Source organism: Canis aureus, chromosome 26 (genome assembly GCF_053574225.1).
Source record: "Canis aureus isolate CA01 chromosome 26, VMU_Caureus_v.1.0, whole genome shotgun sequence".
NCBI lineage: Eukaryota > Metazoa > Chordata > Mammalia > Carnivora > Canidae > Canis > Canis aureus.
Genome location: NC_135636.1, coordinates 48561281 through 48584863, shown reverse-complemented (window position 1 = coordinate 48584863; position 23583 = coordinate 48561281). Strand labels below are relative to the sequence as shown.

General features: G+C 41.9%; 1 protein-coding gene across 7 annotated transcripts in view; it reads left to right on the top strand.

Moving 5' to 3' along the window:
- Positions 1-23583, top strand: part of LOC144298597 (serine/threonine-protein phosphatase 4 regulatory subunit 1-like) — an 82132-nt gene that overhangs the window by 31583 nt on the left and 26966 nt on the right. For 6 of the 7 annotated variants that reach the window (XM_077873716.1, XM_077873720.1, XM_077873718.1 and 3 more), the window contains 3 exons: positions 8380-8486; positions 9777-9919; positions 18395-18541. In XM_077873716.1, coding sequence (XP_077729842.1) covers positions 8380-8486; positions 9777-9919; positions 18395-18541 — 397 coding nt within the window. Of the gene's footprint in view, positions 1-8379; positions 8487-9776; positions 9920-17177; positions 17361-18394; positions 18542-23583 lie in introns of those variants that run through there. The other variant, XM_077873722.1, reaches the window with a different exon arrangement.

Here is a 23583-nt window from a genome sequence, read left to right as displayed (position 1 = left end):
TTTGGTTTGTTTTTAGATCTAGAATCCAACCCAGCATCATGGACTACATTTGATCGTTGTCATGTTTCTGTAGGCTCATTTAATGTCTGACAGTTTCTCAGCCTTTCTTTGCCTCTCATGATACTCTTGACAGTTTTTAAGAGTACAGCTGATTTATTGTATAGAATAAATTCACTCAGAGTTTTTAAAAATCCTCAGTGAGGTCTGAATTTTGTATAATGCTTCTTTTATATCTGCTGAGATTATAAATGCCTTTTTTCCTTTACTTTCTTTTTTCAACTTTCTTTAAAACTTCTGTTATTATAAAACATACCCCATACAGATAATAGGATGTCAAGTGTAAGGAGTTTTTATGAAGCACATGTCCACATGGTCAGTACTGAGGTCTTCTGGACCTATGCCCTCCCCGCCTTACTGTCCACCACTGCCTCCCTGCCTCGTGGTGATCACCTTCGGATATTTATGTTCATTACATCCTTAATTTTGTTTCTGGTCTTAGCACCTAAATATCTACTTCCAAATAGAATTAAGTTAATTTTGTTGTTGTTGAACTTGAAATATGTGAAATCCTATAGGACATACTTTGTGGCTTTGCATGTAGGTTTGAGTTTGTTCATTTTGTAGCAGTGTTCTGTTGTTTGAAGATACTGACGCTTTGTCTGTTGGAGTAGTTCAAGTTCTCTCACTCTTAAGAAAATTGTACTATGAACAATCTAGTATATGTATATGGGTGCATATCAGTACACATCTCTGCAGGGTTATAACCAGGCAAGAATTCTTGTGTGATGAGACATACTTGTCTTCTACTTTAGGCGGTAGTGCCAGTTTCCCAAGTGATTGCATCAGTTGCACTCCCACTTTTGCCCTACATTTTATCTGCTGATTGGTATCGTCAGATTGTAAGATATTAGCCAATCTGGTCATGTGCTAGCGTATAATGATATCATTTTGTGATTTTAATTTCCATTTTATTTATTTTTGAATTTGAACACCTTCTTATATGTTTGCTGGACATCTGTATTTCTTTTTTGTGAAGTGCCTGTTTAAAATCTTTCTTTGAAAAAAAAAACTTTCTTTGGTGGGTAAAGGGAAGATGGATTGTTTCTCTTTTTATTATTGACTTATAAGAACTCTTTGTATATTCTAGATTTCAAACCTTGGTCAGTTATGTATGGCAAACATCTTCCTTCATCCTGTGCTTGTTTCAGCTCTCTTTACAGTGTTCTTTTGGTGACCAGAAGCTGTTCATTTTGATGTAAATTTATCAACATTGACTTTTATCCTTAGTGCATTTTGAAGCTTCTTTAAAATGTCTTCCTCCACCAAAAGATCATAAACATACTGTTTTATATTGCTTTAAAAGCTCTTTTTTTTCCTTTCACATTTAGGTCTTCGATCCATCTGAAAGTAATTTTTGTTCATTGTATGAAGGAGGGATCCAGTTTCATTTTCTCTATTGTCACAGAACCACTTATCAAAAATACATTTTTTCCTCGTTGCTCTGGGGTACCACCTCTGTTCTAATCCAGTCTTTAATAGCCTTTGTCTGGACTGTCTCTTTCAGTAGTCTGTTTGTCTCCCCCTTGGCCAATACCATACTGTCTTGATGACTGTAGATTTTAGTGGGTCTTGATACTTGTTTAAGCAAGACTTGCCACTTTGTTTTTCTTTGATATGATTTATTATTCTTGGTCCTTTGCATTTTCATATAAATTTCAACATCAGTTTATCAGATGCTAATAAAACACCTATTAGAATTTTGCTTGGGTTTGCACTGAATGAATAGGTCAGTTTGGAGAGTATTGCCCTCTTTACAATATTTAGACTTCCAATCCATAAACATGGTATATCTTTATATTTATGTAGGTTTTCTTTAATGTCCCAATAACATTTGGTCGTTTTCTCTGTAAAAGTTTTGTGCTTTTTTTGCTGGTGTGTTTTAAAGGAAATCCAAGGCATCATATCATTTATCCAGCTAGAGACTTTAATTCTAACTGTAGTATCATTATCACACTCAACCCAGTTGACAATAATGCCTTCCAGTTGACCAGTCTATGTTAAATTTTCCCTCAAAAATGCCTTTTTATGGTTGATTTGTTCGAATCATGATCCAAATAAGGTCCACACATTTCATTAGGTAGATAGGTCTCTTAAGTCTTTTTGTTTGTTTGTTTACAGTTTTTTTTCCTTTTGGTCTTAAATCTCTTTTAATCTCTAATTGATTCTCCCTCTCATCTTCTCTCTACATCATCTGTTTGTTGAAGGGGTCATTAGTCTTGTAGAATTTTCCACATTCTGGATTCAGTGGTCATTATTCTCATGGCATAATTTAACATAATCTTTTGTCCTTTGTATTTTCTATAAACCAAAAATTACATTTGGAGACTTGATTAGATTCTGCTTCAATTTTTTTTTTTTTTTTGCAACAATACTTCATGTGTTGTTTTGTATACTTCTCATTACAAAACATTGGGAAACAATGTCTGGGTGTCCCACTTTTGGAGATGTTCATATTGAGCAGTGGGCGCAGGTGTTAGATTCTTTCATTATAAAATTCCCCACCAGCCTTTCTTCTCATGACTTTAGTGATCACAAATAATCATTGTTTAGATCTGTTATCTCATTATGTGTTGGGAAATAGCAATTTTCTTTTTATTGTCTGTGAAATCTGTAGTATGGCCCCATTTTCCATTCTGTTATTGGTAATTGGTGCCTTTTCTTTTGTTTCCCCCTGGATAATTCTTACCAGAGGACTATTAAGTATATTAGTTCTGTTGAAGAATCAAGTTTTGGCTATGATATTCTCTATTGTGTGTTTATTTTCTAGTTCAGTAATTTCTGCTCTAATTCGTATTATTTTCTTTTTTGGGGAGGTATTTAGTTGCTGTTCTTTTTCTTCTTGTAAGATATGTTTAACTATTTTTTTGGTCTTTTTAAAATAATATTTGCATTTTAAATTGTAAGATTGCTGTTAAGTGCTGTAAGTACTTCAGTGTTATATTAGGCGCATCCTCACGTTCTGGTATTCATATTTTTATTACCTTTCAGTGTAAAGTATTTTTAATGTCTATAGTGATTTCTTCTTTGACCAATGAGTTATTTAGAAGTACGTTGTTTAAATTCCAAATATTCGAGGCTTTTTCCAGGTATCTTTCTGTTATTTTATTCTGAGTTTAAGTCTTCTGTGGTCAGAGAACATACTTTGTATTATTTCTCGTCTTTTAAATTTTTTGGAATTATTTTATGGTGGTGAAGATTCCGTGTACACTTGAAAGGAATGTGCATCCCAGGGTTTTTGGATAGTGTATCTTATAAATGTCAGGACAAATTGGCTGAGAACATTGTTCAGGTCTTCTGTTTTCTTATTTTCTATCTACTTGCTCTGTCTGTTACTGAGAGAAGAATCTTGGAATCTCACTTACAATTTTGGATTTTTCTATTGTTCAAATCTAACAGTTTGTATATTTTGAAGCTCTCTTCTTGGGTACATACACATTTAGTAGTGTTCTGTTTTCTCGAATAAGTTGATCTGTCTGTGTTTGTGTAGTATCCTTTGTCCCTAGTATTATTCCTTTCTCTGAAGCTTACTGTCTGAATTTAATATATATACTTAACTTTCTTTTGATTGCTATCTGTATGTTATATTTCTGTATACTTTTATTTTTAACCTATCCATGTCTGGTGTTTAAAGTGTGGTTATTATAGAAGACATATAGTTGGGTCTTGCTTTTTTACCCAGTGTAACAACCGCTTCTTTTAATTTCAACATTTAGATCATGTATATTGTGTATATATATATATATATATATATTTAAATATGGTATTTATTCATGAGACACACAAAGAGAGGCAGAGACATAGGAAGAGGGAGAAGCAGGCTTCCTGTGGGGAGCCTAATGCAGGATTTGTTCCCAGGACCCTGGGATCACAACCAGAGACAAAGGCAGATGCTCAGCCACTGAGCCACCTAGGTGCCCTTAGATCATGTACATTTGAAGTGATTATTGATATGGTTTGGTTTACATATGCCATCTTGCCATTTGTTTTCTATTGACTCAACTCTTCTTGCTATATTAATTTCATTATTATTCATATTATTCATTATTTCATTATTTGAAATAAGAGAATCACTTTTTTTGTCCTATGGACTTTTTGTTTTTTGATTCCACTGTATCCTCGCTATGGCTTATTAGTTATGCCTCTTTTAAAAAATTGTTATTGGTTATTCTAGGGATTATAATATATTCCTCTAACTTATTACAATATATGTTGAAATAAAATGCTACCACTCTGCATACACTGCAAGGTACAATGTGAGAACGTGCCAGGAGTACAGAACACACTTCAGAGGGCTTCTGTGGCCGCCTCCCCATCTTTTGTGCTGTTGTTTTTCTGCATTTTGCTTCCACACATGTTATACATCCCACGATACCTTGTTACTTTATTTCCTGAAGATTTGCAACTATCTTTTAAAGTGATTAAAATGACAAAAAATATATATATATTTTTAAAAGATATTTATTTATTTATTCATTCATTCATTCATTCATTCATTCATTCATTCATTCATGATAGACATAGAATGAGAGAGAGAAAGAGGCAGAGACACAGGAGGAGGGAGAAGCAGGCTCCATGCTGGGAGCCCGACGCGGGACTCAATCCCGGGACTCCAGTATCGCGCCCTGGGCCAAAGGCAGGCGCCAAACCGCTGAGCCACCCAGGGATCCCCAACAAAAATATTTTTTATATTTACCATCATTTATACCTTTTTTGTGCTTTTTATTTCTTTTTGCAAAATGCCCATTTTCACCCAGCATCCTTTTGCTTTGAGGACTTCCTTTAACAATTCTTGATAGCACAAGACTACTATCAGTGAATTCTCACCATTTTTGTCTGAAACAGTCTTTATTTCACTTTCATTTTTTAAATTTAATTAATAAACTTTAATTTTGAGAGCGATTTTGGATTTCAAGAAAAATTGAGCAGAAAGTACAGAGCGTTCCTATATTCCTTAGCATGCCCAACTCCTCCAAAAGACCTTCAGCATATTAATCACACTTATTTTAAAGCCCTTGTCTGAATGTTCCCGCATCTGGGTCTGATATCCTTCTGCCTGCTTCTTGCTCGTCATCACACTCAGCTCCTCTACGTTCTTCTCTTTCTTAAGGTTCTTGTCACTGTCCATCATCTTCAGTTTTCTTGCCTGCATCTGGGTCTAAACTGTGCCCTTCAGGGTAGGCTCTGGAACTGGCTCATCTTTTGGGCCAAATTCATGATAGTGACTGCATGAGATGGGTGAGGGAAGGAAGGGACAAAGACATAAGGGGTCATTTCCATGGTAAGATTTCCAGGAAACATTGCCGTGTAAAATTGAACCATCCTCCTCATACTTTAAAAAATTCACAAAAATGACACGTACTTGAAACATTTAGTAATTACAGAAGTTAAAATAATGAGAGTTTCCCTTCTTCCCCTACTACAGTCTAGGGTAGTATATGCTTTCAGACTTTTCCCTAAATGAGTGTATGTATATATGAGTATATGTATTGCACATATGTACATAAATTCAATTCATATTAAGAAATAGGCTCACACTGCATATAAAATGCTTCACCTCGTTTTCTCATTTACGTGAATTTTCATGGGCATCTTTCTAAGTGAGTGCATATCTATAGGTACCTTTACAAGTGCTTCCATATAGAACGCTGTTATATAGGTATAACATCATTTATTTAAACCTCCCTCTTCAGTAGACATTTAATTGCAGTTCTTTGCTTATATTGTAGTACTGATGGCTGTCATGCTATGGGGCTTACCATGGGCCAAGGACTAGGCTGTGAGCTTCCTGTGCATGAGCTCGTTTAACCTTTCTAACACTTTTCTCAGTCATGCACAGCAGTTCTCTCTTCTTCTCATTAGCATAGTTGACACGGAGAAGTATTGAGGCTGATGCTTCTGGACTCTGCTTCTCCCTATGACCTCTTCAGGTCATTCCATAAAGCAGCCAGGTTTTCCAGAGTGTTGGTGCCAAAGCATAGATTTGTTTGAGTCTTTAGCTCTCTCCCATTCTGTATTCACTGTGGTGGATTCGTCCCTCCCTGCTTCAGCGGCCCTCTCTTACCCCTCTCCTCACTTTCCTTAAGAGGGCAGGTCCCTTGTGACCACTTGGGGCTGGATGCAGATCTGTCTATCCATTCTATGGCCCTAGAAGCAGATTGGGGATCTTAGTTGCTTGATTTCCCAGAGGAGGCCAACCTGAATGTGGTCCAGTGAAATGTAATCAGGGACTTTATAGTGTCTGTTTTCGACTTTCCCAAACGTCCTAGCTGCCAGATCTTGACCTTTCATCCCAGGGGTGGTATAAGTCTCTCCGTGGACAGGCTTGAGTTGATGGATTTCTTCCTGTAGTGTGCTGGGCCAAAAGACTACCTCTTTGAATTCACATTTCTAGTCTTTTCCAGCAAGTCAAGGTGGGTTTTTGACTTCAGCTAATCCTGATGCGTGTTGTCCTTGGGTTGTCAGGGGCTCAGAGGAACAGGCAGAGGCAGGCAGGCTTCCATTTGTTCCAAGAAGCCTTTCAGGAGTGCCTGTCCCTCTTCTGTGCCCCAAGGCCTCCAGGCCACAAGTAAGCTACTGCTGATCGCACTGATTTTTCTCCTTGTTAATGTCTTTGTTTAAAACAGCTTTACTGAGGCATATTTTTCACGTGGTAAAATACACCCATCTAAAGCATCCAGTGAGCTGAGTTTGGATAAATGTACATAGTCATGCAAACCTCGGCCTAGTCAACATTTTAACATTTCTGTCATTCCCTTGTTACCTTGCTCATCCCTTTGCATCAGTCTCTTGCTCCCTCCTCGCTGTGGATGGAACAACCATCAATTTGTTTCTGAAGGCTAAAGTTTTCCTTTTTCTAGAATTTCATGTAAATGGAATCATATGGTATGTTGTGCTTTCTCTCTGGCTTCTTTTTTCTTAGTAAAATACATTTGAAATTCAGCCTGTTGTTACCTCTGGGGTTCCTTTTGAGTGCCAAGTTGTACTCCATGTGTGGATAGTTGGTGTCTTGTGTATATGTTCCCCAGTTGAAGAATCCAGAGATGTTTTTTCTACATTTTGTGGCTATTGTGAATCATGCTAATATGAACATTTGTGTACAAGTCTGTGTGTGAACATAAGTTTTCATTTCATTTAGGTAAATACCTAAGAGGGAATTGCTGGGTTGAATGTATATTTAGCTTTCTGAGAAACTGCCAGTTGTTTTCTAAATTACGGTGCTATTTTGCATTCCAACCAATAATGTCTGTGGGTTCCTGTTGTCCCATATCTTTGCCAGCATAGGTATTATTATTATCATTTTAGTTATTTTTTTCTTTTTCTCAGTTTTATTTTAATGAGGCTCCATGCCCAACGTGGGGCTCAAACTCATGACCCTGAGATCAAGAGTCGCATGCTCCACCTACTGAGTCACCCAGACACCCCATAACTTTAGTTCTTCTAGTGGATGTAGTAGTACCTCTTCGTGACTTTGTATGTATGTATGTATGTATTTATTTATTTAGTCTTTGTGTTTTGTTTTGTCTTTAAACTTCATTGGAAGCAGTTTTAGATTTTTTTTTAAGGATTTTATTTATTTATTTGAGAGAGACAGAGCGAGAGAGAGAGAGTACAAGTGGGGGGAGGTCCAGAGGCAGAAGCAATGCAGAACTCCATCCCTGAGATCATGACCAGAGCTGAAGGCAGACGCCTAAGCAACTGTGTCATCCAGGTGCCTGAAGCAGTTTTAGATTTATGGAAGAATTCCAAAGCTAGTACAGAGGGTTCCTTTATACCTTTAATCTTCTAATGAGATGGTTCTCAGTCAGAGCTGATTTTGTCCCTGGTAGACCTGTGGCAATGTCTAGAGACATTTTTAGTTGTCCCATCACGGGATAGAGGAGAGCCAGGGGGGATTCTGCTGACACCTGGTAGGTAGAGGCCACTCGAGATTGAGGCCACTCTTTGGATCTTTTCCTTCTGCATTTATTGGTCACTTAATTCCCACCCACTGCCATGGGGCCTCTCTTCTAAGTCTATCTATGCCTGAAGAATCAATCAGAAAAAGGACAAAAAGGTTTTTGTCGAGTGCCAAGTGAACAGTGTCAACCTCCAGTGACCACCAGACTGGAGGGTATGGTTCTGGTTCCTAAAGGATGGTGACCCACATTGTACGGACCATCTTTGGATGTTCCTTGATGGTCTGTCCTCCCTCTGGATAGAGGTCATGGGCTTTCCTTTATTCCTTGGTTTATTACCTGCTCTTAACACAACGCCTATAATTAGCACACCGGCAGTCAGAGTTGCCCATGTAACCGTATGGATCATTTCTCGTCCCTACAGTCAGATTATTGCCAGAGGGCTGCTCGATATCCTCCGGGACTTCAGTAACAATGAGGAGGACCTCTTAACGGTAATGGAGATCGTGGTCAGGTTGTCAGAAGACGCAGGTTTGTACAAGGATTGTATACTTTTATTTTTTGTGTATTTCCAAGAAATTGTGTATAACCAATGATAGTGCATTAAAAAGAAAAACTGTGTATTAATCAATACATTTTTAAGCAATGTCTAAGCATGAATGGGTTTTGTCGTGAAGAATGGGTGTCTTATTTGGCATCAAATTATCCTTATTTTTAGAAAATTAGAATGACTAATGGCCATGAATGCTAGCTGCCCCGGCAGTTAAGGCCTTTGTAGTTCATGAGTTTTGCCAGACTGTTGGTTGCTAAGAAATATCAAATCAAAAGAAGTCTTTTGGATTAGAACAAGCCCAGTCATTAGTTTGCCTCACCTGTGATCTTTGTAGGCTAATCTTGATTTTCCTTTCTCTTTCTACCTCTCCATGATTGCTGTCCTGGGAGGAAGCATACCACAGTGCAGGAGACATGGTGTCCCTCCTGTGCTCCCCCGCACCCCACACCCCCAGGAAAGAGGAGTGAGACGAGCAGGTGTTGGGGCTACCAGTACTGACAGCTGCCTGGCACCCCCCGCCCCCACCCACCCCCCATTTGTAATGATTGGTGAACAGCTTCAGAAAGTTTCAGGAGTCTTATGCTTGCTTTAGATTTTGATCATTTTAACCGAAAATAGAAAAATAAGCCTTCCACATAGCTCCTGTATTCATTTAAAATATTCATATGAATATGACACAATGCTTTTAAAAAGGCCCAAGTGAATGTTTTGAGTCCTTAAATGGATTCTCTTTGTAAATGAGTCACCATTTACAGTGCTGAAGCAATTATATATTTGTGTTAAATTTAATGTGGTATATTGGAGCTAGAGCCGCTCTTTTGTTTAATGCTTTGCCTTAGAAATAATTGGGATGCGTGGATTGTGGGGGAGTGCATTTATGAAAGAATTATTTATAATGTATACATTCTGGCTGGAATTTAAATAAGCACAACCCATAGGTCTGGCATATATGCCATTAGTTGTAATGGCTTTTGGACGCTGGCCCAGCATGCAGACTTCTTGCTCCCTCCTCGATTTATATATGGCTTGTTATAATAGAGTTGTCATTCTCTCTTCCTTTTATGTTTTTATATTGCCGGATAGCTTATTAGCTTTTTAAGCCTGTCTGTAGCATAAATACTCTAAATGGGAAATGATTTTTAAACTGCATTTGTCTAATTTTCTTGATGAAGTATTTTAGTAAGAAAAGCTAGAAACTCTCACTATACACTCTATAAGATGCTTGGCTTATTCTTATATAATTCTTTTCTGATTTTTTATTGCTGCAGAGCCCACAGTGCGGAATGAACTGATGGAACAGATTCCTCCTATTGCTGTTTTTTTACAAGAAAACAGATCAAATTTTCCAGTGGTGCTTTCTGAATATCTCACACCGATTGTGGTGAGGTACCTTACGGATCCAAACAACCAGGTGTGAAAAACTGTGACCTTAAGATCTGTGCAGCAAATTCTCCTTAGTCTTATTTTAGCTGATATTCATAATTCTGAGAACAGCTTCTCAGAGTTAAGCGAGTCAAGAACAAAAGATCTGTTTGTGCGCAGTTCCTCCAATCACGAAGGCAGATAGACAGCACTCATTCTTATTATCATGAGATATTTCTTTTTTTAAACTTTTTATTATGGAAATTTTCAAACACACAGCAGTAGAGAGAATATTAAAATGAATGTCCATGTACTCTTCAGCCAGCTTCGACCATCATTAACATTTGACCAGTCTGTTTTCATTTATCTTGAGATAATCCAACCCAGATAAAAGCATTTCCCAGATACCATATCATTTTAACCGTAAATGCCTTAGTATTATTATTATTATTATTACCCTCTGAGAAATACAGACACTTTAAAAAAGAAACATAATAGCAATCCCATTGTATAAAAATTATCAATAAATTCTTAATATCATTTTAATCTTTAGTCATCGTTCAAATTTCTCCAGTTTTCTCAGAAATCTGTTTTTTTTTTTTTTTTTTTTTTTTTTTGTGGGTGGTCTCTTTAAATCAGAATTCACATAAGGTCCACACAGTGCATTTGGTTGATGTGCCTTTTAAATCTCTTTTAATTTATAATTGTTCATCCTCCCCTTTACTCCACTGGTCTAGGAAACTAGGTCAGTAGCCTGTAGGACTCCCCACCTTTGGGATCTAGCTGATCACATCCCCATCGTGTGGTTTAAAATGTTCCTCTATTCCCAGTACTTCCTCTAAGCGGCAGGTTAAGTCTAGAGGCTTGGTCAGATTCAGAGTTTTGTGCAGTGTAACGGGAATCCTTTTTAGGTGCTGCTGTGTTTTCCTGCTGCATCAGATCGGGAAGCAGAAAAGCAGTGTAACCACTGGATTTGGGTTTTGTCAGTCTTATCTGTTCTTTACAAAATTCTTTGCCATAAGTTTGTATTGATATTTCCAAAATTGAATTTAGGATTATAGGGCTTTTACTTACTTGATTTTATATTCATAACTTTTTTTTTAAAGATTTTATTTATTCATGAGAGACTCACAGAGAGAGAGACAGAGAAACAGGCAGAGAGAGAAGCAGGCTCCATGCAGGGAGCCCAATGTGGACTCGATCCTGGGACTCCACGATCAGGCCCTGGGCTAAAGGTGGCGCTAAACTGCTGAGCCACCGGGCTGCCTATTCATAATTTTTTTCTACACAGTATATAAATCTTTCTTCTTCGTGGCATTAATGTGTTTGTGTGTCCAAAATAAAAATACTAGTATGATTGCTAACAGTATGATTACTAACAGTGTGGTAGGATAACTGAATATAGTTTGAGATTTCTTTGCTGTTCTTTTTGTTTTGGGGCTGTCTCCTACTGGAGATGCACAGTCATATTAACGTTAATATTAGTGAGACTGTGTTTCAAAGTCATTTGTATTAATCTTTCTCTTTGTGCCTAAACTCCCAACTTAATCCACAGTTAGGATCATTTATTTATTTTTTTTTAGGAATTGCCTTAGCTTTTACATTTGATTTAATTTAGACTTCTGATTATTTAAAATGTTTTTACATAATTCAAGTCAAAACTGTAAGACAAAATACATTCAGAAAAATCTGACTTCTGGGATGCCCAGATGGCTCAGTCGGTTTAAGTGTCCAACTCTTGGTTTCAGCTCAGGTCATGAGCTCAAGGTCATGAGATCAAGCCTCCATGTTGGGCTCCACGCTCAGTGCAGAGTCTGCTTGAGGTTCTTTCTCTCTCCCTCTCTCTCCCCCTGCCCCTCCTCCCTCTCTAAAATAAATAAATACAATCTTAAAAAAAAAAAAAAAGAAAAGAAAAATCTGACTTCCATCCCTACCTCCCCCATCTGTTCCCTCCCTCCCCTGTACATAGCCATTTTTTCTAGGTTTTCATTTATTCTTAGCTTTAAAAAATACTATTAACTTTAAGCACTTATGCACATGTCCTTGTGTTCTGTACCTCATTATTTTCTCAGATATAAAGTGGCATACTGTTTATGATGCTCTGTCCCTTGCTTTTTTTCCCCACTGTCCAGCGTATTCTGCAGATCAATCCATAGCAGTCTAGGCCAAGCTTCCTCATCCCTTTTTCCAGCAGCATCATACTCCACTGGGCATAGCTTATTGATAGACATTTGGGTTATTTTGTCACTTTAAAATTATTGCAGCAAGGGATGTGTGAGTGGCTTAGTGGTTAAATGTCTGCCTTTGGCTCAGGTCGCGATCCTGGGTCTTGGGATTGAGTCCTGCATCAGGCTCCCCACAGGGAGCCTGCTTCTCCCTCTGCCTATGTCTCTGCCTCTCTCTCTGTGTGTCTCATGAATAAATAAATAAAATCTTAAAAAAAAATAGTAAGTAGTTTTGTAGCCTTTCTATTTCTGTGAGTTATTGTGGGAGTGGATTTGCACAAAGGCAAAATGTATTTATAATTTTGGGGGGTCACAAAGCAGGGAGAGGGAGAGAGAGAAAATCTCAAGCAGGGCTCCACGCCCAGCACAAAGCTGGACATAGGGCTTGATCTCATGACTCTGAGATCATTACCTCAGCCAAAATTGAGTTGGACGCTTAACTGAGCCCCCCAGGCTCCCTTGTATTTATAATTTTTAATGATATGCCACGTTTTCATTTTTGTTATTTTCAAGAAGTTCTAGTTTCAGCTTGTATTTTTCCCTTAATCTAAGCATTTTTAAAGAGCAAATACTCTGTTATACTGTGACACGATTAAATGTGGTGTTTAAATAAGGAAGAAAGTCCTCCTATTTCCACTCTCCTGATGTCAGTATTGTGATTATCTTTGCATTTTCTTCTTCAGGTGCTTCCATTTTTTCCCACATGTGTCTAATCATAATGTGATGCGGTCTCTCCCATTCATTCATTTATTCCGACAGCTTCTGAGTGCCTGTTATGAGCCAAGCGTGGTGCTTTGTGCTGGGGATAAAGACATGAGTAGGACAGATTTCCTGCCCCAGAAAGCTCACCAGTGTGTAGTAGACATTATACATCTTCATAATCTTCGTATTTTTACTTTTGTTGAATGCTTAGCTTTCTTTCAGCCTTTTGGTGCAGTGGATGCAGTGAGCATTATAAAGGATGCAGTTTTATTCTTCCATTCACTGTTCTTTTCTTTTGGATATATTCTTGAAGATGAGATTGTACTGGGCCAAAGAACTTGACATTTCTTTGACCTTTGTCATATATCATTGCCATCTCTTTGGTTCCAGAAGGGGAGAGGCTGGAACTGTGATTGGACCCCAGCTCCTTGCCTGTCCCTCCCTGCTCTGCCGCCACCCTGAGCCTTCTGGTCCTGGAGGCCTATGGCTCCCATCTCCCTCCCCCATCCTCCTCTTTCTGGCCTCCCCAAACACACCCCCCATTTTTGTCTTTTTGACAGTGCCTCCACCTCTCTGGCTCTGCCTGCCCACCCATCCGCAACCCACAGACTCCCACGTCTTGATTAGTGCCATCGTAGATTTCTAGATTCTTATCGCAGCCAGTCTCACAGTGCTGCCTGCTGACCCTTCCACTCGTCCCTCCTCAGCTGGCCTGACATTATCCAAGGCAGCTCTTTCAGACCTTTGCCACTGTCATCAAGCCTCTCCACCTTGCCATGCTGTACACCAGATGAGTGACCTTGCCTTTTACTTCACCCAGAAAATAGAGGCCTTTGGTCTTTATCTGCTCTCTCAACGGGTGGACCCACCACATACTTCCTTCAGTTTCCTGGAGCCACAGCCTGGGGCCATCCAGATCCTCCCTCCTCCCCCTCATGCCCAGCTAGACCTTACCATGCCTCCTTCATTTCCATAATAAACATATAACTCTTGGGTACACCCCCTCTTCTCCGTTCTTGTCACCTTTAAACACAGAAATGTGGCAGCGTCAGATCTCCCTGAAAGTTTTTCCTTCAGACTCTAATGCCTTGAGGCACAGCCAACTCCTTCGTGGGCCACCCGTCTCTGTCCTGCCATGATGCCACTGCACCTGTGCCTCTCTTCTGCTTTACCCATGCTGGCAGCCTTGCTCCTTCCAGATGTCCCTCCTCTCCATCTCTGCCTCACTTTAACTGAGGCCAGCCCTTGCAGACATCCCCCCTATGGGGGGACCACAGGGTCCCCAAGGAGGTAGGATTCTGAATTCCACCAAGAATCAGATTCTTTTGCCTGTGGGAGTGGGTCTGTGAGGTCCTGCTGAGCATCTGCAGCTCAGGCCTCCCTCTGCTCACCAGGCACTCTTCAGGGCCATTGCACTTTGCAGTGACTCATGGGAGGTATGAAATCACAAAATCGGGCATGATAGCAGTATCATTACTATGGTTGCCAGTACTGCTAACAGCTTGAGCTCTCTGTGTGACGTACCATGCTCCAGGATTAGCAAGGATTATCTTGTTTCCTCTTCCTAACCACCCTGTGACGTATGGGCATGCTCATTACTTCCTCTGTTTTAGAGGTGTGGGAGCTGGGGTGCAGAGAAATGTGATTGTGTGTGTGCAGGATGCGGCTGAGCTGGAGAGGGAGCCCAGGATGCCAGGCCTGGTTTCCTGAGGTGCACGTGGTGTTATGTGTTGGGATTGCCCGGGCTCTTCTGGATGTTGTGATAAGTATTTTCTCTCCCATTTTAGACTCTGAGCACTGGCTGTAGGAACTGTGTCTGACTTGATTCATCCCTGGGGCCTAGCACAGGGCCTGGTACCTGGTAGAGTTGTAGTAGAACTGTGGCACTGAATCAGCTGTCAACTCTCCTCTTGTGGTATGGCCATATTTCTTCAGCTGTCCTGAGCTACTTGCCTTCTGTCACAGGGGGAAGGGGGTTATCTCTCTGTTCCCATCTTCTTGTCTCATAGCTGGCTTATTTTTCCAGTTTCTCTCATTGGCTGTTCTCTTTGGATTTTCATATACCTACATCTCCTCAACCCTCTGTGCTCTGGCCGTTACCCTGAGTGTACCACCACTCCCTTCCCCACTGCCAAGCTTCTTGAAAGGAGTCTGTATAGCCTCTACCCTGCATGGGCTCCCAGCCAGGCAGGGTCACTGCCCTGCAGCCAATGGCCCAAGAGCCATCTGAGAGGTGTCTTGCCACGGACTTAACTCATCTCACTATGAAATCTGGTGTCTTTCTGTCTTCAAAAATTTGTTTTTTAAAAAAAACCCACGAAATATTTTAATCACACGAGAGGACTGTGTAATAAATACCATATACCTACTATACTCACTCAGCAAATGTTTAACTTTTGTAATTTTGCTTTAGACCTGTTTAATTTTTTTAATATACAGGTTATAGATATGGTTAAGGCTCTGCTGTGCCCTCCCCTTGCCATCTCTTCCCTCCCTCCCCTTTTGTAGGAAACCACTACCCTCAGCCCAGGGTCTCCTTCCCATCCAGAGTTTTATGGTCCTACCACTTGTGTAAGTGGCCATGAATAAGAGAGCATCCTTTTTTAGGTGCTTTAAAACCTTATATAAATGGCATCAGACTGTGCTTTCCATTCTGCCACTTGCTTTTATCCCTCTGTTGTTAAGATCTATCCATATTGATCCTAAGAGCTCGTGGTCATTCATTTTAACCGTGTGATGGCATTGCATTTATATTCTTGCCACAATTTATTTATCTATCCAGTGACTTCTTTTTTGGCCTTTACTTGATTTTTTTGCACCATTTGTCACCATTAACGACTTTTGGGTTTTTGAAGAAACGTTTTTTGGCTGCCTCTTAGATATTTAATGTTGCTCTCCCCAATGACAGGATGCAAAAGTGACCAGGACGTGTTCTCTGTTCCTCCTGGAGCTCATCGGTAGATTGATGTGCACTGAGATCGTCTTACCACTTACATCCCTCTCTTGGCGACTAGTTACAGGAGTTCAGTAACAGGAAAGTGGTATTCGTTTTGGGGAGACCGGGCCCCACACACTGTTCTGAGCCTTCATGTGTGTAGGTCGTGTCACCCCACAGCTGCCCTGAGAGGCAGGTACTGTCCTTGTGCACTTCTATAGACAAGAAGCCACGGCTCAGAGAGCACTCAGCCCCTGGCCCCAGAAGGCCCAGTTAGTGACTACAGGATGCAGATGGGGCACTGCCTGGAGACCACTGCAGGGTTTCCTGTGGGTGACCCAAGTGCCCTGCCACTTCCCTTCCCCAGGCTCCAGCACTGGCCCGGGCTCTGGCCTGCCCTCTAGACTGTTGTCAGGTCTTTCTCTTATAGTGCCAGGATTCCCCTGGTGGTCTTGTCTGCTTCCAGGAGCCTGGCCAGAGCCGCATGCACGTGGCTGTCTCTCCCCCAGGCCTCTGGAGTTCAAGAGTCTGCACTGACCACTGGTGGTTCTCCTGAGGCCTCCGTTGCTCACATCGGGTCCCCAAGCTCAGATACCCACCCTAGTTCTTTTTACCTTCAGTCTTGCTTCTCTTCATTTTTTCTTTTTGGTGATTTGGTGGCCTGAGCCAAAGACCCCAGGGTTATGTTTGGTTTTCCAGGATCATCTTTAGTGACAAGCTGAGCTCTCTTTGGCAGCGTCTCTCCTACCTCCCCTCTCATTTCTGGGTCCCACTCCCCGAATCCTTGCCTGGACCAGAGCGTCCCTTCCCGGGAGCCCCTGCCTGCTCTTGCAGCTTTCAGAGCTGCTTGAGGCTTTCACGTTGTCCCCCTCATTGAAGCCGTGTGTGCTCTTGTCACTCTGCCCTCCAACCCTTGGGGCTCCCTGGGGCCCTGGCATAATGTCCAGAGGCCCTGGCCCTGCCTCCCCCAGGTTGCCTGAGGCGCTGTCACCTGACTTGCCCCACGTCCCCAGGGTTCATCTCTTATCTTTGAGCCCACTGTCCTCTCCATGTTCCTTGCTCGCTCTAACAGTCTGCAGGGGCAGCTGGAACAAAGCACCACAAGTGGGGTGCTTAACATAGCAGACATTTATTCTCTTAGATATGGAGGTTGCAAGTCCAAGCTCGGGGCAATGTCTGGGTCATGCTCACTCTAGAGGCTCCAGGGGAGAATCTGTTCTTTGCCTCTCCCAGCTTCTGGAGGTGCCGACTTCCTTGGCCTCCAGCTGCATCGCCCCAGCCTCTGCTCCTGTTTTCCTTTGGCCTTCTTCTGTCTGCTCTCTCCCCTTGCCTTTCTTTTATAAGGACACTTGTGATTGCCCGGGTTGGGTCACTGAGTAATCCTGGATGACCTCCAGGTCTTTCACGTGACCCCCAATCACATTGCAGACACTCTTTTTCCACAGAAGGTCCTATTCAGAGATTCCAGAGATTGGATGAACACATAATGTTTGGGGTCCACCCCTTACCCTGCTGCCCTCAGCAGGCTTCTGACTGCCTTTGCCATTTGCTCCATGTCCACTGAGCGCCTGCTGCCCCTGCCTGCAGCATCCTTCCAGCCCTGCTGCCATCTGGAACTGGGTCTTGTGGTGAGTGGCCAATGGGTTTGGCCCTCCTGGGCTGTGTTCCTCTCATGTTCTCTGCTCCTGGCATGTGCCAGAAGTTCAATAAGCATCTGACACCTGAATTATTGGGGACGTTTTCTGCCTCTGGTTGGACACTGTGCATCCTGTCACCCAGGCCTGGTAATATTGCTGGAGCATCACCTTTCCTCTGCCCGCCCCTCCTGCCAGGGCTGTTGCAGTGGCTACCTGGCTGACCTCTCTACCCTCAGCCTTTCATCGCCACCAGTTGACTTGGAACACCGCTACCGGAATGATCTTTCTAAAATACCGTTTTCATCTTGTCACTTGTTTGGAAGCTTCCACATCGGAGCGCCTCTGTGGGTTCTTTTGTAACTGCTGTCTGCTACCCTGCCATTCTGTCTACATGCTCTGGGTCATGCAAGAGCATGCAAGAACATTGCTCTTTCCTGCTTCACCATCACTGCAAGGTGCTACATCTTCCATTCCTTGCTCTGTAAATTGGAGTTTCCTCTGCTTTCATATCCTCAGATATATCCTCTGTCCAGCTTCTTGGGGTCCCTCTGTGTTCTAGTGCTAGCTTGCCCCACACAGACTGTGAAGAGCTTACAGCTCGTCAGCCTTCCTTTTCTCTGGACTGAGGAGGTTTCCGAGTCCCACCTTGTCAGGGCACATCTCTGGGCCCCTGCCCTATGGCCTTCTGTGTACTTGTGGGCATGTGTCTGTGCAGATATCTGGGGTACGAGCCGTGAGGAAAAAGTGAGGGGTGCTGTTGGAGGGCAGACGGGAGTAGGGGGTTCCAAGGAAGGAGATGTTTGGCCCGAAAAGAGAGGAATGGTAGGAACCAGCCTAGCAGAGGGAGCAGTATATTCTGAGACCTCAGGGAGGATGTACAGGTGGAGGGCCAGACGCCCTGTGTGGCTCACATGTGTCACAGGAGTCAGGGCCAGCTTGGTGCTCTGGTTAGGGAGTTTGGTCTGCACCCCAAGAGCACTTTAGCACATTTGGTGTTTCACCTTTTGCCTTTTTTCCTCTTCTAGGTTAGAAAATCGAGTCAGGAAGTGCTCTTGATTCTTCTGGAACAAGATCTGATTTCCCAGCACGATATTGAAAACAAAGTGTGTCCAATCCTGCTGGCGCTCTCTGCCCCGGACAGTGATGATGAATATAAAGCAGAAGCTGTGAACGTGAGTCTGTCTAGGAAACAACATCCCCACAATCTTGATGGATTGTCCCATAACTTGAGGTGTGCATGACTTGAAGGATCACGTGTGTTCAGGGTTGGCCAGCACTTTTCCCTTAAACAGGGCAGCTGGTGATACGGCCTTGGTCAGAGGAAATTCACAGCTCAGATCTGAGCTTGTTTGGGAAGTGATTATCTTTAGATCACCAGTTATTTTAAGATGGCAATGCTGTCAGAATCAAAGGAGTTCCAGCAGAGGTGAGGCAAGATACAGAATTGTATAGGTAAATCAGTCTTTTGACCCACTGGGATCATGATCCTTGTTTCCCAAAGTATGGAACCCAGTCTAGTATGGGAGAAGATTTTAGGTTGTGTTTGGGCAGTTCAAGAAAATCCACTAGACAAGGTTGTCTGTGTTTAGGTTAGGATAAGACTCAGGTAGGTAGGTATGTGAGCAGATTTGAAAGAGTCCACTCTGAAGAGTGCAGGTGTAGCCAGAATGTCCACAGCAGTTTGGGACATGTCCTACTGAAGTATCTGCTCATACCAGTTGGAGGTGTGCAGTGAAAGGACTAGTTAGTACAAATACTAAATTTCTTCTTTTAATACTTAATTTTGTGGTATCCTTGGGCTTATAAGATTCTATACCCATTGTAAAGGGACTATAGAGTCAAGGACTTTCTACTTGCTCCTAGAACCCTCATTCACAAAGTAGTGGCTGATAAGTTAGCAGTAGCTTTCACGTATCACCCCCGATGAAGACTCCCCGGCTTATCCTCGTGCCTTCTCCTTTGTGGCCCAAGGGAAGGTCCTCCTTGGCCATCTTGTTTTCTGGGGCTGGTCCCCTCCACTGACCCCTGCAGATGGTGCTGCACAGAACATCCCCCTCCGTCTCTCTTAAAGAAGTAAAGACTCAGGATTATTCCAGCATTTTAGGAAAATCATACAAAAGGATTTAAAAAAAATCATAGTCCTTCCTTATGAGTACAATAAGATATAGGAGATAATTGTTTTCTTGGTTGGAAAAGGATGACGTTGGAGAAAGGAATTCTTTTTCAAAGTGAGGAAACAGCGCGCGGAGCTAAGAAATTGTATTATAGCATCAGAGCATTTGGCAATTATTCTTCATTTATGTAAAAGTTTTCCTCAACTATGAGTTACAGGGCTGGCTTTTTAAACTAATTTAAGTTTTTGCATATTCCATATGTTTATAAGATGAATCAGGCTGAAGAATAATTGATTATTAAAATTCAAATTCTCCAGGGTTCTTTTATAAATTTCAAGTTTCTCTATAAGAAATTAAATTTATTTTGCAAAATGAACCTGGATAATATCATTTAGTTGGAATATTTGGCAGTTGAGCTGTGAACTTTGCCAGCTAGATCTTCTTCTCTGTTGGAAAGTTGGTTAGGCAAGTTTCCAAGGTTACGACCGATAACCAAATATCTTATCCCTCACGACTGATGGTAGCATGAAAAATAATGCTCAAGGCATTTTTGCATGATTTTTATTTTGTTTTGTTTTCAACCACTCCATTCTTGCCAGCAATATTCTTTTTCTCCTCCTCCTCCACCTCCTCCCTCTTCTTTTTCTTCGTCTGGTGAAAATATTTGGAAAATATAACAAGCCTTCAAAAAGCTATCTCCACAAATCACTTACAGAACAAATTAGTTCACATAAATTCTATTTTTCATTCTAAGTGAGTGGCTGATATCATTACTTGAATGTGTAAGCTTTCAAATGTGGCTATAGAGAACAATTAGTCTTGAACCCTCCTCAGGCTGAGATACACCTACGTGTCAGGGTATTTCTGGAGGAGCTCCATTTCTCTCTCCACAGAGCCCTGTTGGAAGCAGGATTGGGGGTGCCTTGTGAGGCCCCTGCATGCTTTGGTTAAGATTTGGAAGCTGTTCTATATTCCTTTCCTGGAGCCCTGAGGCCAGGGGAAGGGTTCTAGAAGGATCTCTCACTCCTTGGGCACCCAGTGTCAAGGACACAGAGAACTCTGTTCTTGTTAGCTAGGAAATGACCATTGGGTAGAGAGGGGCTTTTGTTCCTCAAGAAGAAGCAACCCACAGGTGTGATTTGAGGAGTTCCCCAAGGGGGGCAAGGTTCTCAACTGGTCTGTGAGTGCTCCCGCCTCCCCCCCCCGCCCTTCAAACAGTGTGGGCATCCACATGTGCCTGCAAGGAGGTGATGGGTGAGGAGAGAAGCCAGTTATACTGCTCCAACGCCCTCGTGTTTTGGGCTCTCTTTCCAGCCACGTGGTGTGAGTGTTGCTGTAGCCGACCGTCTGTAGACATGCACCCCTCAGTGCAGTGTGGTTCCAGAAGAATTGCTTGTTGCCCAGAGGAACCTGCATGCCTCCGTGGGCAAAATGTGCGTTTGTGCTCTCTCCTTTTCATTCTCGTTAGGGGTTACAATCAGTTGATTCTGGTGCCGGCAACCCTAGTGCATACTTGATTAGGGAAATCAGAGGTAGCCAACTAGACATGGCCTGGGCATTTTTAAATTGAGTTATGCAGTGTAAATTACAGGCTGTTTCTTACATCCTGCTTTCTCACAGACATGAGCATTTTGGTTTGTGAAATCTTTATATGGCAGACAATGTCCGTGACTCCCTCCTTCATGCAGTCAGAAGGCTGGCTTCATATCTGTCTTATGTCACTTAGCAATGGAATTGTGAACCTGCCTTGTTTATTTCTCCTTCAGAAGTGTGAGCTTCTAAACACAGGTGTCTTTCCGCCATTGGCACCCAGCACAGTGCCAGGCCCAGAGTCAGTACTAAATAAATGTTAGTTTGTTGAATGAATGAATCGGTAAAAACTGGAAACGCTGCCTCCTGTAATTATATCTAGACAGCATAAACAGGCCACCAGAGACCAATTATAATTCCTCTTGCTTGCAGGAAGGCCATTAGCATTCTGAGATTATAACTAATTGTCAGAAGCCTATTTTTCTCTCTCAACACGTTTTCACATTAAGGCTTCCTCATTTTTTTGTCGTCATTCCTATTTTTAAGCTCATTTTTATTTGTGCATTTATTTAAAAAGAATGTTGTGGTTATGTATTATAAAGAATAGTTGGCTCCAAGCAACTAAGTGAAGATCGTCATTCCATGCAAGTAGTTCCCAGGGCCACAGGAATATCATTTCTTGTCACTTGGTGTGCTGGCTGGCTTTTAATGATTCTGGATTTGTTTTATACGGGTAGTAATAAGGTCATGTGGGTGTGGCTGATGGAGAGGGGTAGACCGAGAGACTGGGCACTCTTCACTTGCCTGTTACCCTGGATACGGGAGCTCTGCGTGCTCATTTATTGTGGCCACCACTCTGTACAACTCCTGCCTCAAGTCAGGTCAGAGAGATGCTCAGAAGACTCAAACCTTTTCGTGTTGTGGGGATAATGTCCCCTCCCCGGTCCCCTCCTTCCCACCAGTCAGTGTGCTTTTCCTCCCCTCTTCTCTGCTGTGTGCAGATTCCCAGCAGAGCGGTGGGTGAGCTGCTAACCCAGGATCTTTTTCTGCTGAGGCAGTGTGTGCAGTGGGAAGAGCAGACCTCAGAGACAGGAAGTCCTTCCCTCCTTCCTCCTTCCATCTTTTGTTCTTTTTTGGCAGAGGATGGGGTGAGGAGTGGGAGAGTTCTTTAAAAATTTTGGGGGGGTGACTTCATTTTGTTTTCATTTTAAACTTACAGATAATTTTCAGGAGTGAGCTCTTGAACTCTTGTATACCCTCTATCCAGGTTCTCTTGTAGTTTGTCATTTCTCCTTACACCTGTGTGTGCGCACACATACACACAGATACATATACTTGTATGTATATGTATTTCTCTGAGCCATTTGAGATGAAATTGGAGACATTATGCCCTTTTAGTCCCTAAAAACAAGGAAATACCCCCTTAAACAACCAGAGTGCATTGATGAAAATCAGAAAATCTAACTCTGATACAATGGTAATATCTCATCCACAGTTCATGTGCAGATGTTGTCATTTGTCGAGAATCCATTCTAGGATCACACAATGCATGGAATTGTCACAACTTTTTGGTCTCTTTGTATGTAGAACAGATCCTGAGCCTTTGAATTTCATAACCTTAGCATGTTGGAAGAACACAGGCCAGTTTTTGGGTAGAATGTCTCCTAGTTTGGCTTTGTCTGATGTTTCCTCATGATTAGATTCAGGCTCTGTGTCTTTGGCAAGAAAAGTGAAGAAACATCATCTCATGTGTCACAGTGGGAGGCCCAAGACCATTCTGACTTTGGCCATTGTTAACTCTGGTGACTTAGGAGATAGAGGTGGTGTCTACCCAGTTTTTTGTTTTTGTTTTTTTAAAGATTTTATTTATTTATTCATGAGAGACACAGAGAGAGGCGCGCAGAGACACAGGCAGAGGGAGAAGCAGGCTCCATGCAGGGAGCCCGATGTGGGACTCGATCCAGGGTCTTCAGGATCATGCCCTGGGCCAAAGGCAGATGCTCAACCGCTGAGCCACCCAGGCATCCCTCTACCCAGTTTTTATGTACTACTTTCCTCTCTGGACGTAAGTAGGGGAAATACTTTGAAACTTTTGAGTGTGCTTTTCCTCAGACTTCTACCTACTAGTATAGCGTCCGTTGATGGTTCGAGTTGATCTTTTACCATGAAGAGTGCTTCCTTCTCCATTATTTGCTTACATTTTGTTGAGGATTTTCACATCTGTATTCAAGAGGACTATTGTAGGCAATCTTCTTTTCCTATTATGTTTTTGTCAGGTTTTAAAATCTGGGTTATTTGGGCCTCAATAAATGAATTGGGAAGCATTCCTTACTTTTCTATTTTTCTGAAACATTTTGTTCAAAATTGGTGTTGTTTTTCCCCTTAAGTATTTGTTAGAATTCACCAGTAAAACCTCTGGTCCTAGGGTTTTCTTTATGAGATGGTTTTTGATAGCAGATCCAATTCAGATATGGGGCTATTCAGATTTGTTATTTCATCTGTGTTATTGGGTAAGTTGTGCATTTTGGGGAATTTATTACTTTCATCTAAGTTGTTAAATTTATTGGATT